The following is a 13,511-nucleotide window of genomic DNA, read 5'->3' on the forward strand; positions in this document are numbered from 1 at the left end:
GTACCTAAGGACAGAGGGGAGTCTGGTTGAAAAAGCTACCCAAGAGCTGTCCGTCGTGATGGTCCTGAAGCTGAATGTGGCTGAACATTTCCAAAGGATGAGTATGGGAGAAGGAGGGAGCCCTGAGACACTGTGAGAAAAACAGTAGTCAGAAGTCATGGTTCTGTGTAGGGCAAATGAAGGGCCCAGCCACCTAACCCAGATGGGGGTAGGGCTTCAGGAAGTGTTGGTCCCCAGTATCTGAGACACTGAGTGGGTAAGCTGCCTTTGTTTATTGTATGTACGCAGCTTCCACAACAAACTATGTTTTCAACTAGATATTTAGACTCACAAGACTCTAGGTTCACTTGGCATCAGTCTCCTCAGAAGGATGCGGGACGGAAACCACAGCTTGTTGGCAGGGCAGCAGCAGGTGGTGCTCTTCTGTGGGGGTTCTTGCAGCAGCCTATGCAGCAGTTCAGAGTTCTCCTCTTCACCTCCCTGAATGACAGATCAGGTGCAAGGTGACGAGATGCACACAAGGCAGGTGTGTAGGTGGCCCCGGCTTAGAAGCCTCGTGCCCACAAGAGCCAGTGTTTCTTGTACCCACTTCAAAAATGTTTCTAGAGTCCGTACAAGAGATCTGTTCAGTTACAAGAGTCCTTGCAATCAGGGAAGCCTGGAGCATGGTGTCCACAGATGCTATTTAAGTTTGTATAGTTCCAGTGCAGATGCAATTTATCCATCACAAGCAATGTTGTCTGGAAACATAGCTGACATTTGACTCCACCAGGTAACCAGGCTAACAGATCTAGTAAGTCAACAGAAGGTCCAGTTCTCATGTAGAAGCGGGAGAGGGTTTTGTTAACACCATGCCTCCAGCCCAGCAGGATCAAATCAGGGAAAAAAAGAGGACAGATGGTGTTGGCCTCAGTAGGGCACTTCTGGTAGTATGAAGAACTATATTAGAAGGTACACTGACACAGATGTTCGGCTTATGCAAGAGAGGGTCATTCACATTGATATAACGGGGACTTGTGTGTTCTGTGATTCCTTAGGTGACCTTAGAGGAAGACTCCAGAATGAAATTTCTAAAACTATTAGGATACAGTAAAGATGAGCTTCAGAAGAAGGTAAGCTGCTTTCACATCAGAAGCCTGTACTTGAGGCAGAGAAGAAGAGAATGCTGTCGGTGGAAACCAACTCAGTGATCTCATTAATGCATATACAGACATTTTACCTTTTGGAGGTAGGCTTTTCCCCAGGTAAATAGTCCAAGGATCTTAGAGAGTCCAGTCGGTACGGAGTGGAACTGGGAAGAAAACATAATAGGTGTTTGACCTTGTGCTGGGAAGAGGGTACTCATAGGTCTCTCCTTACAGATGGCCGCATGTTTGAAGAGTGACTTGAGACTGGGTGAGAGCCCTCAGTCCAAGGGAGATGATCTCCATAGTAACAGACAGCAGGCCTTCTGCAGCCAGGTGTGGTTGGAGCCCAGACAGCCAGACGTGGGGTAACACAGGAGACCTGCCTTTAGGGCATCTGCCCCTTCCTGGCCCTTTTCTTTGCTCTCGTAAAGTGCTTGGCTTCTGTGGAAGTCTTCAAACTCCTCACTTCTTGGAACCCCAGTGAGACACAGAGTGCATAAGCTTTTGGGCTGGGAGAGGAGCTATTTTAACCATGGACTAGAGCCTGTCTCAAATCTTATCTGGTTATTCTTCAGCTTTACCCATTAAGGGCCAGATAGTAGAGCTCCCAGAGAGAGCTACTAAGCCAGCTCTCTCTCTGTTTTCAGTTCATTTCCAAAATTGCCACCTCTGTTCTTTCTTGTACAGACCTCCAAACACATCACAGAGGAAGCCTCTGCCTCCTCATCCTTCTTTGATGAGCTGGTCCCTCAGAATATGGCTCCATGGGAGATCCCCATCACAGAAGGTACTCTGATCCTGAGGGAGAGAAACACTGTGTGTGGGAGTAGGTGGGCTTAGAGTTCTTGGACTTGAGAACATTTTCTGCTTGTCCCCTGCCTCCTGCCTCCCTCCCACCATCACAAATGCTGGGTGGTTCTGTTACTGATTAGAGCTCTCTCTGGATTTTCATGGATACGTCTTTCCTATGGAAGCCCTTCTAGCAAGATATTTTTTTCTACTGTTTTCTTACTTAAAAGACTGTGACCCTGTTCTTGCTGAGCAAACACACACTATACCTCTGATGTTGCCGTTAGGAGGCCCTCCCTCATCTTGAGCCCTGTCCTTAGAGAGTTACCACTGGACCTGGCACTTGGGACAGCCCACTACGTTTTGTTGTTGAGGAGTGAAACTTGGGAGTTTTGTTTTGGGCAAGGGAGGCTGAGTGATACAGAGGTAGAAGCGGTATACTGTGGGCCCTGTAGGGGACAGGAAGCGAGGGTCTGAGAGCAGGTGAACCTGGAGGGGGTGCCTCTGCCTGCAGACACTGATGGACTCCTGAGCCAGGCTCTCCTGCTTGGAGAACTGCGCCCTGCTGTGGAGCTGTGTCTGAAGGAAGAGCGCTTTGCTGATGCCATCATCCTGGCCCAGGCTGGCGGCGCAGATCTGCTAAAACAAACACAGGAGTGCTACTGGGCCAAGAAGAAAACCAGAATCTCTTCGGTAACTGCCCACTGTGCAGGAGAGGAGGGGAGGGGATTACTTGGACTTTGTCAGGTGGATGCCTACACCTTGGTATTTAGAAGATCTGCCAGGCTCTCTTTCTTCCCACTCCAACCACCCCTACCTCGCCCCCAACCCCTAGTCAGTGGTCTAATAGGAAGCCTGCTCACCAGCAGCTTTCCTCAGCATGTCCCTGTGTGTGACTCTGACTGCCTGTGGTGGGTGGATGGCTGATGACCTCCTTCCCTCTCTGCCCATTATAGCTGCTAGCCTGTGTTGTACAGAAGAATTGGGAGGATATGGTGTGTGCCTGTAGCCTGCAGAACTGGAAGGAGGCACTGGCCTTGCTACTGACATACTCCGGGCCAGAGAAATTCCCTGAGCTTTGTGGTAGGTAGCCCTAGGTTTCAGGGTGGAGTGGTGTGACTCTAGCGTGGAGTTAACAGACATGCTGAGGGAGGAGGCACAGGAGCAGCCTGAGCTCTGGGAGGCCAGGCTGTGTTGTCAGGGCCCAGGATTGGTTCAGCTCGGAGGCAAGGACTACAGTAGGGATCAAGTATTGTCCTGTTTTACTTTTTCTCGTTACATCTTGATGCAAGAGCTCTGCCCTTCACTGTAGAGCAATATTGGCCTCAGTATTGTCCAAAGCCACTGGTTACTTGTCCCACAGCTCATGGTCCTCCACCTATTTTCAAACAGGAGAATGAGAAGAAGCACAAGAAAGCTATGCCATTAAAGAACTTTCCATCTCTCTGCAGACATGCTGGGTACTCGCATGGAGCAGGAGGGTGGCAGAGCACTAACCTCTGAAGCCAGACTCTGTTATGTGTGCTCAGGGAGTGTGGAGCAGCTGGTGGAGTGTTGGGCAAAATGCCACCGGGCTTCATCCCCTCTGGCTCTACAGGTACTCCTTCTCTGCAGGGCACTGGTCACTCCATACCAGGCTCTTAGGAGAGGCTATTAATAGGGATGTGCAGGGACATCAGAGACAAGTCTTCCAGGTACCCAGGCTGGAATCAATATATTAAGGAGGAGAAAAGGGCCTTCAGTGTCTGGGACCTTTTCCCAGGGATGAGCTAGCACCTCCCTCTGTCCTTCTCAGTCGGGAGACTGAGCAACAGCTGCTTAGGTATTAACCTTCATAATTTTTTCCCACTTTAGGTTTGGTTATACAAGTTTATTCTCTATTTGAATAATTGTGAGCCTGGGCCTCCTATTAGCTGCTATGAAAATTTCTGTGGATTTAAATTGTACCAGACACTCTACAGGTAACCAGAGAAGACTCATAGGAAGACAAAGTCACAGATGAAACAATAGTATAACAGAGCCTGAAGTTGATGATGTACTAGCAGAGTAAAGGGTAAAGAAAGCAAAAAAAGAGGCAGAGATGTATGAGAGTCTAAGACCCAGATGGACCTAGTTGAAGCAAATGCTAACAGCTTGGGAGGTGAGGCCAAGAGGCTCTTCTTTAACTGTCACGTCTCTTACATATCATCACCTGCTGCCTATATCTGGCCATGGCCAGGTGCCCTCATGCCCATAGTGGGAAGTCCCTGGGTGAACCGCCTGGTCTTAGAGAGCAGGATGTGCTTTGAAGAGACCTGACTGCGCTTATCCCTGTTCCTATAGGACCTGATGGAGAAGGTGATGGTCCTTAATAAGAGCTTGGAGCTACTGCAGGGTTCTGACGGGGTGAGCTCAGGCCCTGCCACAACCTACAGGGTTACCCAGTATGCTAACCTCCTGGCAGCCCAGGGCAGCCTGGCCACTGCCATGAGCTACCTACCCAGTGTCTGTACTCAGGTGAGTGGGACCACGTAGAGAGAGCAAAGCATTTCAGTCATCTAACACTGGCTGAGCACTTCCATGTTCCAGGCACTATGCAAATGCTGAAATTCTAGGATAAATGAGATCTAGTCCCTCAGGAAGCTCACAGTCCCTTGGGGGGAATCAGATGTCAGTAACTTACAGTGTTATAACAGAAGCTTATACTAGGCACTGTGGGTCTCTAGGAAAGGGGCTGGTTTTGCCCAGAGCAGTCAAGAAAGGTTTCCCAGTGGTTAAAACAGTTGAGCTGGACCTTCAAAGAGAAGTAGCTTGGGGCGCCTGGGTGGCTCAGTCGTTAAGCGTCTGCCTTCGGCTCAGGGCGTGATCTCAGAGTCCTGGGATCAAGCCCCATATCAGGCTCCTCCCCTGGAAGCCTGCTTCTTCCTTTCCCACTCACCCTGCTTGTGTTCCCTCTCTTGCTGGCTGTCTCTCTCTGTCAAATAAGTAAATAAAATCTTAAAAAAAAAAAAAGAGAAGTAGCTTACCAGCAGTTGTAGGCCATTCTAGGCAGAAGAAACAGCAAGGAGGGATGCTTGGCAGGGATTAGGGACCTTTGAGTCCTCTAAGGTGGCTGAAGTGTAGAGGGCCAACTTAAGTTTGAATGCTATATGGGGCCAGGCATATAAGAAAGGCTGTTCAATTGTTTTAATTTTCATTAACACAGTTCTTCATTTTTATAACTTTTGTAGCCACCAGTTCAGCAGCTGAGAGATCGACTTTTTCATGCCCAGGGTTCTGGTGTCTTGGGCGAACAGTGTCCTCCTTTCCCCTTTCCCCGGGTCGTTGTGGGACCTACCCCCCACTCTAAAGAAACATCATCTTACAGATTGGGATTCCGGTCTTCTCACCAGGTAAGACCTGGTTTGGTTTGTTCATTCGTTTGCTCATTCATTCAAAAATACTTACTAAATGTCTATCAGATACAAAGCATGGTTCTAGGCACTTGGAATATATTAGTGAACAAAAAATGAAAATTCCCAACTTTGTAGAGCATAGATTCAGTTATTTTTCTAATAACGGATTGTCAGACAACTGCTAGGCTCTTAGAACAGAAATATGGACAAACCATGATTCATGCCCTTAATTAGTTCATAGTCTAGTGGAAAGATAGATATGTAAAAAGTAAGTACAGTAAAATTCATAAATGCCATGATTGGGGTATGATAAGGGACCATGGGATCACATAGAAAAAAGCAACTTAGTTTTTGGGGGAGCAGGAGAAGTTTAGGAAATGTTTTAGAATATCATGTTTGATCTGAGTGTTGAAGATTAAAAGTTATTTAGGCAATGGAAGGAGTATGTAAAGGCTATTTCAAGCAGTGGGAACAGTATTACGAAAGCATTGAAGGGAGAGTAAGCAAAGCCCATTTGAGGAACTACTAATATTTTAATGGGGCTGCAAAAGAGGTGTTTGTTGTAGGGGAGTTAGATGAAGCTGGAATAACAGGTAAGAGATAGAGCAGGAAGGACCTGGAATTTTGTGCTAAAGACCTTAGATCTGACCCTGAAATTGACTGGTCTTAAGCAGGGGAATGACTAGCTATATGTTTAGGAAGGGCAGGGCTAGAGGCATTTAAGAGGCAATAGCAAGAGATGATGAGGACATGAAATGACCTAGAGCTGGAGAATGAAGTTAGATTTAAGATACTAAATAGGTAGAATTGACAGAAATTGGTGATGGTTAGAGGAGTCTTTGAAGTGGGGGGACTGACCCCCAGGTTCCTGGCCGCAGTGCCCAGATGGTTTGGGTGCTTTTAACTTAGGATACCAGGATCCTGCTGGAGGGACTGGGGAACAAAATCCAGCGTGATGGTAAATAGAGGTATCAGGCAGAAGCTCTGATGATTCATCCTGTCCCACCTTCAATTCTCACCCTAATTTTCTTTCTTCTTTCCTCTTTCTTTCCCCTCCCTCCTCTTCCTTCTTGTATCCCCGCTCTTTCTGTCTCTCTGCCTCTTCTTCTCTCCTTTCTATTTTGAAATAATTACAGATTCATAGGAAGTTGCAAAGAAATGTACTGGGAAGTCTCATGCATCACATCCCCACCCCACGTCCTGCCAGTGTCCACACAACCATAGTACAATGTCAAAACCAAGAAACTGATATTAGTACAATCCATAGATTCATATTGCACCAGTGCGTGTGTGTGTGTGTATAACTATGCAAGAATTTGTCTTCTTATCTTTTAAACAGGGTCCTTCACAAAGCAAAAATTTTTAATTTAAGGTCCAATTTATAGTTTTCTTTCTGTGGATCATGTCTTTTATGCCTTTGCCAGTCCACAGTCCCCTAAAGTTTTTCTATGTTCTTTCTAAAAGTTTTATAGTTTTATGTTTTACAGTTAAGTCTGTGTTCTATTTTAAGTTCATTTTTGCATATGGTGTGAAGTTTAGGTCAAGCTTCTTCTTCTTTTTTTTTTTTTTTTGCCAGTGGATATCCATAATCATTTATTGAAAAGGCTGTCTCAGGATGCCTGAGTGGCTTAGTCAGTTAAGAGTCTGCCTTCAGTTCAGGTTATGATCCCAGGGTCCTGGAATCAAGTCCCGCATCCAGCTCCTTGCTCAGCGGGGAGCCTGCTTCTCCCTCTGCCTGCTGCTCTCCCTGCTTGTGTGCACAAACTCTCTCTCTCTGACAAATAAATAAATAAAATTAAAAAAAAAAAAGGGGCGCCTGGGTGGCACAGCGGTTAAGCGTCTGCCTTCGGCTCAGGGCGTGATCCCGGCGTTATGGGATCGAGCCCCACATCAGGCTCCTCCGCTATGAGCCTGCTTCTTCCTCTCCCACTCCCCCTGCTTGTGTTGCATCTCTCGCTGGCTGTCTCTATCTCTGTCAAATAAATAAATAAAATCTTCAAAAAAAGAAAAGAAAAGAAAAGCCTATCTCTCCTCCATTGAATTGATTTTGCTCCTTTGTCAAAAATTAACTGGGCCTATTTATATGGATTTATTTCTCAGATCTCCATTTTATTCTGTTGATCTGTGTGTCTTTCCCTCTGACAGTACCACTCTGTCTTGAATACTACGTCTATACAGTAAGTCTTGACATGAGGAAGAATAATTCCTTGCACTTTGTTCTTCTTCTTCTTCTTTTTTTAAGATTTTATTAATTTGAGAGAGAGAGTAAGAGAGAGAGAGAGCATGAGCAGGGGGAAGGGCAGAGGGAAAAGGAGAAGCAGACTCCCCGTTGAGCAGGGAGCCTGACACAGGGATCCTAGGACTCCAGGATCATGACTGGAGTCGAAGGCAGATGCTTAATGGACTGAGCCACCCAGGTGCCACCCCTTTGTCACTTTTTACAGAGACTTAATCAGTTCTGTTGATTTTTTATTTTAAGAGCTGGCTTTTTGTTTCATATTCTTTATTGTTCTTCTCTTTTCAATTACTTACCTTTCTTTTCCTTTCTAAGTACTGACCCTTTTTTCTCTTCACAGGTTCCAGCTCCATCTCCAAGGCCAAGGATTTTCACACCTCAGTCATCACTAGTGACACCCTTGATACCTTCCCATCCTGGCCCTTATCAAAGCTCCCAAACACAGACTATAAGGGACTACAGGGCACCTGAGCTCCAGGCAGCCCAGCCTTTGCCCTTGGCGTCTGGTGTAAGGCCTGGTGAGTGAGTGAGTGAGTGAGTGAGTGAGTGAGTCGAGATTTGTCTGGACAGAGCACAGAGGAAAACAGTTGGCATGGCCAGAATGGATTTGGGAAGCATTATGTGTACTATGTAGTGAGAGGAGCTTAGAATTTGAAGTCTGAATCCCCAGTACTATCACTTACTGGCTTTGTGTCTAAGGGCAAGAGATTTGCCACTGTTTCTTTTGAAAAGTGAGAATAGCTATTATATTGGTCACTTCAACCCCACAGGATTGTTTTTAGGGTCAAATGAGGAATTTTTTTTTTTTTAAGATTTTATTTATTTATGTGACAGAGAGACAGCCAGCGAGAGAGGGAACACAGCAGGGGGAATGGGAGAGGAAGAAGCAGGCTCCCAGCGGAGGAGCCCGATTTGGAACTTGATCCCAGAATGCCGGGATCACGCCCTGAGCCGAACGAAGGCAGACGCTTAACGACTGCGCTACCCAGGCGCCCCTCAAATGAGGAATAGTTAAAAGTACTTTGTAAATGGTAGATCTCCATACACATATATTACTCTTTCATTATCATTATTAGGTTTGTTTGTTTTATTGCTGCCTTATTTTTCGCTGATAGCTCCAAGTCTCTCCCAAATTGAAGTTTGGTGGAAAATGACCTGTTTCTGTTCCTTTTCAGCTTTATTTGAGTCACCACTATTAAGAGGGCAAAAAGCCCAAGTTCCTAACCCCATGGGGTTCCCTGAAACATGGCCTCTTCCCGGTGCACCTCCACCCATGGTACCCCCAGACGTCATACAGCCTGCCTCTACCTCCCTGGCTGAGACTACTCGACTGTTCCCTTCGCTTCCTGTGAGACTACCAGGTGTCAGCCCTACAAGCCTCCAGTCCCTAGCCCCTCCTGTCAATTTCTCTGTGACACACTCTCCAGGAGGGCCAGGTGCTGCATGCTCTTGTGCCCTCCCGACTACTGGCCTCTTGACTGCTCACCCAGGTCAGTCTTCTTTCCATGGCTTCTGTCTTCTGGGTCATTGCCTCCTTCTCTTCCCCTCTCCACGACCACCTTAGGAATCTTTCCTCATGCCAGTGAATTGGGGCCATTGGGTTGGAGAATGGCAACTGAGAGTATGGCTGGTCTGCAAAGGGAGGTGTGATTGACGCCAACTAAAATAATTTTACTGGCCTTCAAACTGAAAATTTCCAGTGTTCCTGACTGTGCCCCTAAATACCTCTATCTTTGTGCTATGCAGGACCTCAAGATTCCTTGAAAAATGCCCTAGTGCCCAGGGCAAACCTCCAGAGGAAAAAGGTCCGTTCATCTCTTGCCACCTGCCCCTCATACATTCACTAATGACCCACATTCTAGTTTCTTCCAGAATTCAGCCCATCCCCTTATCAGGCACACACACTATCCTGTCCCTTTTTCCACTCATTCTCACCTCAGCCATCTCCTCTTTCCTTTTTGCATGCGTGTATCAGTCTCCCCAACTCCTGGTTCCCTACTCGCTACTCTGTCCCCTTGCTCACTCAGAACTTCTGTTGCTCTCTCAAAGCAGGGCTAGGAAGTCTCTCAGCTTCGACTCATATGCCTTTCTTTCTCTGTCTCTAGTTACCAGAGACATTTATGCCCTTAGCACCGATTACTGCTCCAGTTATGAGCCTCACCCCTGAGCCACGAGGGGTCCTTTCCTCACAGCCTTCTGTCCTTGGTGTGGGCCATGCTCCCCCAGGAGCTCCAGGAGAATTCAGCCTGCAGGTGAGAGGAACAGTGCATTCCCCTCCTCTTGGAAACTTTCCAACTCTCCTTGGGTATAGAAAAGCAGGGAGCATGGTAGATGGGCCTCATTCTTCAAGGGGGAGGCCGATTCTGCACTGGGGAACTGGTGTAGACAGGTAGCAAATGTTCTTACTGCAGAGAAGAGGTGGTTCCCCTTTCCCCAACTCTGCTCTAGTGGGAGCAGTGTGACACTGAATCACTGGGGACTAGTCCATAGGGAATCTATGAGAAGGACAGCTTGCCAGTCTATCCTGTCTCCCTGCTCCTTCTTCAGCAACATCAGCAGTGGCCCCCTCAGAAGGTGGAAAGGAAGGAGCTGCCCCCAGAGCATCAGTCCCTGAAGACCAGCTTTGAGAAGCTTCTACGACGCTGCTCCCTGTCTGCCACTGACTTAGTAAGTCTGAGCCTTCCCCTCAATGTCCTCCTCACACCACTAGCTTGTTCCCAGGACTCCTGAGCTATAGGTCAGTTCCTTGTGTGACTCTTTTCTCATGGTCCCTGGGCCCCCTGTCTGTGACTTGTACTTACTTGATATCCATGTGGGGTAAGCGGGGGGTGGGGGTGGGCGGTTCTCATGTGGTCTGAGTCTAGCACCTAGGTAGCAGGGCCCAGCAGCATTGAGGCTTAACTCTTGGAAAGGCAGCATGGGGCACTGGAGGGAGGGTCAAACTAGGAGTAAGGAGACCTGCCATTCGTGTACTGGCTGTGTCAGCTTAAGCAAGTCACTTACCCTCTTTGGGCCTCCATTTCCTCTCCTGTGAAATGAAAGCAGTAGCATTAAGTCGTTCCAGCTCTGACATACTGTGATTCTTTATAGTCCTGTGTAGTGTTAGTCTTAGGGCCTGGAGTCACAATCCATTTCCCTCCCTGCAGAAGACAAAACGGAAGCTGGATAAGGCAGCCCAACGTCTAGAAAGTCTATATGATAAGCTCTGCCAGGGCACAGTGAGTATACTTAGTGGTGCTCCTCTGCCCCCCGCCCTCCACCATCACCTGTGGCCAAAGGGACCCCAGTGTCCTCTCCCATAGGACTCACTGACCTGGGTTCCCCACAAAATACATACATAGACATCTTGCCCGGCCTGGGCTTCAGAACTTAAATCCTGTCTTACCCTTCCATGCTCCCAGGGTGGGGGATGGGTTGGGCTCCCTGACCTAAGCATCCATCCCTCCACAGCTCTCGCCTCATGTCCTGGCTGGGCTCCATGAGGTCGCCCGATGTGTGGACGCAGGAAACTTTGAGCAGGGCCTTGCGGTGCATGCCCAGGTGGTGGGCTGCAGCAGCTTCAGCGAGGTCTCCAGCTTCATGCTTGTCCTGAAGGCTGTCCTCACCATTGCTCATAAGCTGCACATGTAAACCAGGTAGCCTGTCTTGCCAGAAGGCTACTTCTGCTGTTACTTAACTCCTCCCTGCAGAAAAGGGGGAATTTCGGAATAGATTCTGTTTGTTTTTCCCCACCCTCTTCCCTTGCTGCCAGGTATATGATGCTGTGGGCTTGCCTCTAAACTAGCAGAGTGCCTGCTTTCCTTATGCGTGGCCTTCTAGAATCTGCCCAAGGCTCTCTTAGCCTCTGAGGCAGAGCAGAGAGCTGGCTCTTCACTTTCCCTGATACTGTACTTTGACAGGACCCGGAGCAGGGCGTCTTCTCCCCCAGGGATATTCTAAGTGGCTTCTGAGGGGGTGAGCAGGATCATTACCTCCAAGTCTACCTCTGCTGTACCCATCTTGCGGGGCTTTTGTTTTTCCCCTTCTGTGGGTTATGAGCCTGACCTTACCTTCTTGCCTCTGACTTCATATTTCCAGGTCCTTTTTTCTTTGAGCCATGGAGGCTGGGTTAGAGTTGACTGTTGTTCATCTTTTGAACAGGTCATGGACATGAGGGGTGGGTGTTGAGCAGAACCAAGAGGAGGAACTTTGGCCCTTTTTGCAAGGACCTTCTCTTCTGCCAGTATTATAAGGGTGGGCTAGGTTAGGCGGAAAGTAGAGGGGATGCACTGCTTTTTGCTGGGAGCTGGCCTCGGCTGTGAAACAGGAGCAGAGGGACCACTACCTGTGGGGAATGGTCCTGACTTGACCTGTCGGACTCCTGGCCCTGGCCCAAGGCTCTCAACCGTTCATTCTGTGATCATCAGCCCAGTTCTGGAATAGGAGCCATATTAACAAAAGAATTTTCTAGCACTGCTCCTCAAGGGTTGGAGGCCCTTCTCCTCAGCCCCCACATGTCTCAGGGCTGCCTTCTTTGGCTGTACTTTTCATGGTTGAATTTTGCATTTGAAGCACTGATGTACTTAATGGGCAATAAAGCTGCTTTCATTTGATTTCCTCAGTCATCTCCCAATTATTGTCTCCTCTGGGTCCTATTTTGCCCATACCTCTCTTCCTAGCCTCTTTGTTCTTGCTCCCTGCACCCCAGTAAGGCAGGAGAGAGGCTTGAGGACACATGGGGAGTCCAGAGAGTTGAAGAAAGGAGGGTACAAGGAGAAAGCCTTGTAGCATCTGTGGCCACTCTAGTGTGTGTGTGTGTGTGTGTGTGTGTGTGTGTGTGTGTGTCTCCATCCGTGCCTGACGTTCAGCTCTAGGGTTTTCCCCACACCACTTCAGGGCTGAGCTCAGCTGCACAAAGGGGCTGGGTGTGAAGCCGGGGGTACTATCTCTAATCCTGTTGTAGATCCCATCATGTCTGTGGGCTAGATGTGTGTGTTTGGGAGGAAGGGATTGTTAGGCAGTATTTGTTTGTAAAGCCACTTGCTCTTCAGATAATACTTGCACTAACTTCTATTGATGAAGCAGTGTGAGCCCCAGCAAAGTCCTTTCCCAAAGTGTCTTTGAAGCCAAGAGCCCATTGAAGGGAAGAAAGGCAGGGAGAGGGGATTAGTTTGTTCAGCAGCTGTGAATTTCAGTGGGAGGTTGATGAACTCCGAAGTCTTTGTTTAAATTAAAGGGGGGGAGAAAAAAGCCGCTGCTGGAGCGAGAGCCCCACTTGGGGCCCTGAACTAACACAAGGAGAAGTCTGAGCTGCAGGGAGCTGTGTACTGACTGCGAAGACTTTTCCCAAACACTTTCGGGAAAGGTGTTGTGAGAAGAGAAGGGGCGGAGTGGGGGATTAGCATGTGAAATGAAGTTTTCATTGACTCCAGTGGGGGTAGAAGGCTATTTTAATGGCATTTTGTTCTCTTATTTTCTCTTCTTGAGCTCTTTAGAGATATTGTTTTGCTAAGGCAGGCTTTCTTCCCCCTTCTTTCCAGTCTGCGGATTGCCTCTATGGGAGCCAACATAAATATTTCTCCTCCAGGAATGTGGGTTAATTAAAAGGAAATGAATGAGTGGAAGCATCCAATCCAGACCCACAATAGGCGGGTGCCCTGGCCTGCCCTCCCCTCCCACCACCGCCAGCACCACCAGGGCTGAGCACGACCCTGGCTCTGTCTTTGCCCTAACCTGCTGCTAAGGCCAGTTGAGGCTGGGATTCTTTTCAAGAAAAGAAAGCCCTGCCTGTGTGTAGGCTCACAGGCCAGGGACAGGAAGGAGACAGTGTTTTGCACCCTCCCTCCCCCCACCCAGTGTCCTTGTCACTTCTCAGGATCTCCCTCTGCTTCTCTGGTGGAGACAGATGGGCCTTAAACAGTACACAAGAGGAGGGAAGGGACCAGGTTCCAGTATGTACCCCCCAGTAACTTACTAGTTGGCTGAATAAGACAGACATCTTTTTCA

General features: G+C 48.2%; 1 protein-coding gene across 17 annotated transcripts in view; it reads left to right on the forward strand.

Annotated features, from left to right (window-relative positions):
- SEC31B (SEC31 homolog B, COPII component) overlaps positions 1-13,511 on the forward strand; it is a 108,170-nt gene that overhangs the window by 18,575 nt on the left and 76,084 nt on the right. For 8 of the 17 annotated variants that reach the window (XM_045802861.2, XM_045802868.2, XM_045802870.2 and 5 more), the window contains 15 exons: positions 1,038-1,112; positions 1,362-1,460; positions 1,815-1,914; positions 2,431-2,609; positions 2,873-2,999; positions 3,368-3,513; positions 4,239-4,412; positions 5,126-5,287; positions 7,867-8,044; positions 8,702-9,016; positions 9,273-9,331; positions 9,632-9,778; positions 10,074-10,193; positions 10,673-10,744; positions 10,977-12,118. In XM_045802861.2, the coding sequence (XP_045658817.2) occupies positions 1,038-1,112; positions 1,362-1,460; positions 1,815-1,914; positions 2,431-2,609; positions 2,873-2,999; positions 3,368-3,513; positions 4,239-4,412; positions 5,126-5,287; positions 7,867-8,044; positions 8,702-9,016; positions 9,273-9,331; positions 9,632-9,778; positions 10,074-10,193; positions 10,673-10,744; positions 10,977-11,156 (2,133 nt within the window). In that variant the 3' untranslated portion in view covers positions 11,157-12,118. Of the gene's footprint in view, positions 1-1,037; positions 1,113-1,361; positions 1,461-1,814; positions 1,915-2,430; positions 2,610-2,872; positions 3,000-3,367; positions 3,514-4,238; positions 4,413-5,125; positions 5,288-7,866; positions 8,045-8,701; positions 9,017-9,272; positions 9,332-9,631; positions 9,779-10,073; positions 10,194-10,672; positions 10,745-10,976; positions 12,119-13,511 lie in introns of those variants that run through there. The other 9 variants (XR_015724746.1, XR_015724748.1, XR_015724744.1 and 6 more) reach the window with 5 other exon arrangements.

The sequence above is a fragment of the Ursus americanus genome, chromosome 6 (assembly GCF_024610735.1).
Source record: "Ursus americanus isolate L20-20 chromosome 6, mUrsAme1.1.p, whole genome shotgun sequence".
Classification (NCBI taxonomy): domain Eukaryota; kingdom Metazoa; phylum Chordata; class Mammalia; order Carnivora; family Ursidae; genus Ursus; species Ursus americanus.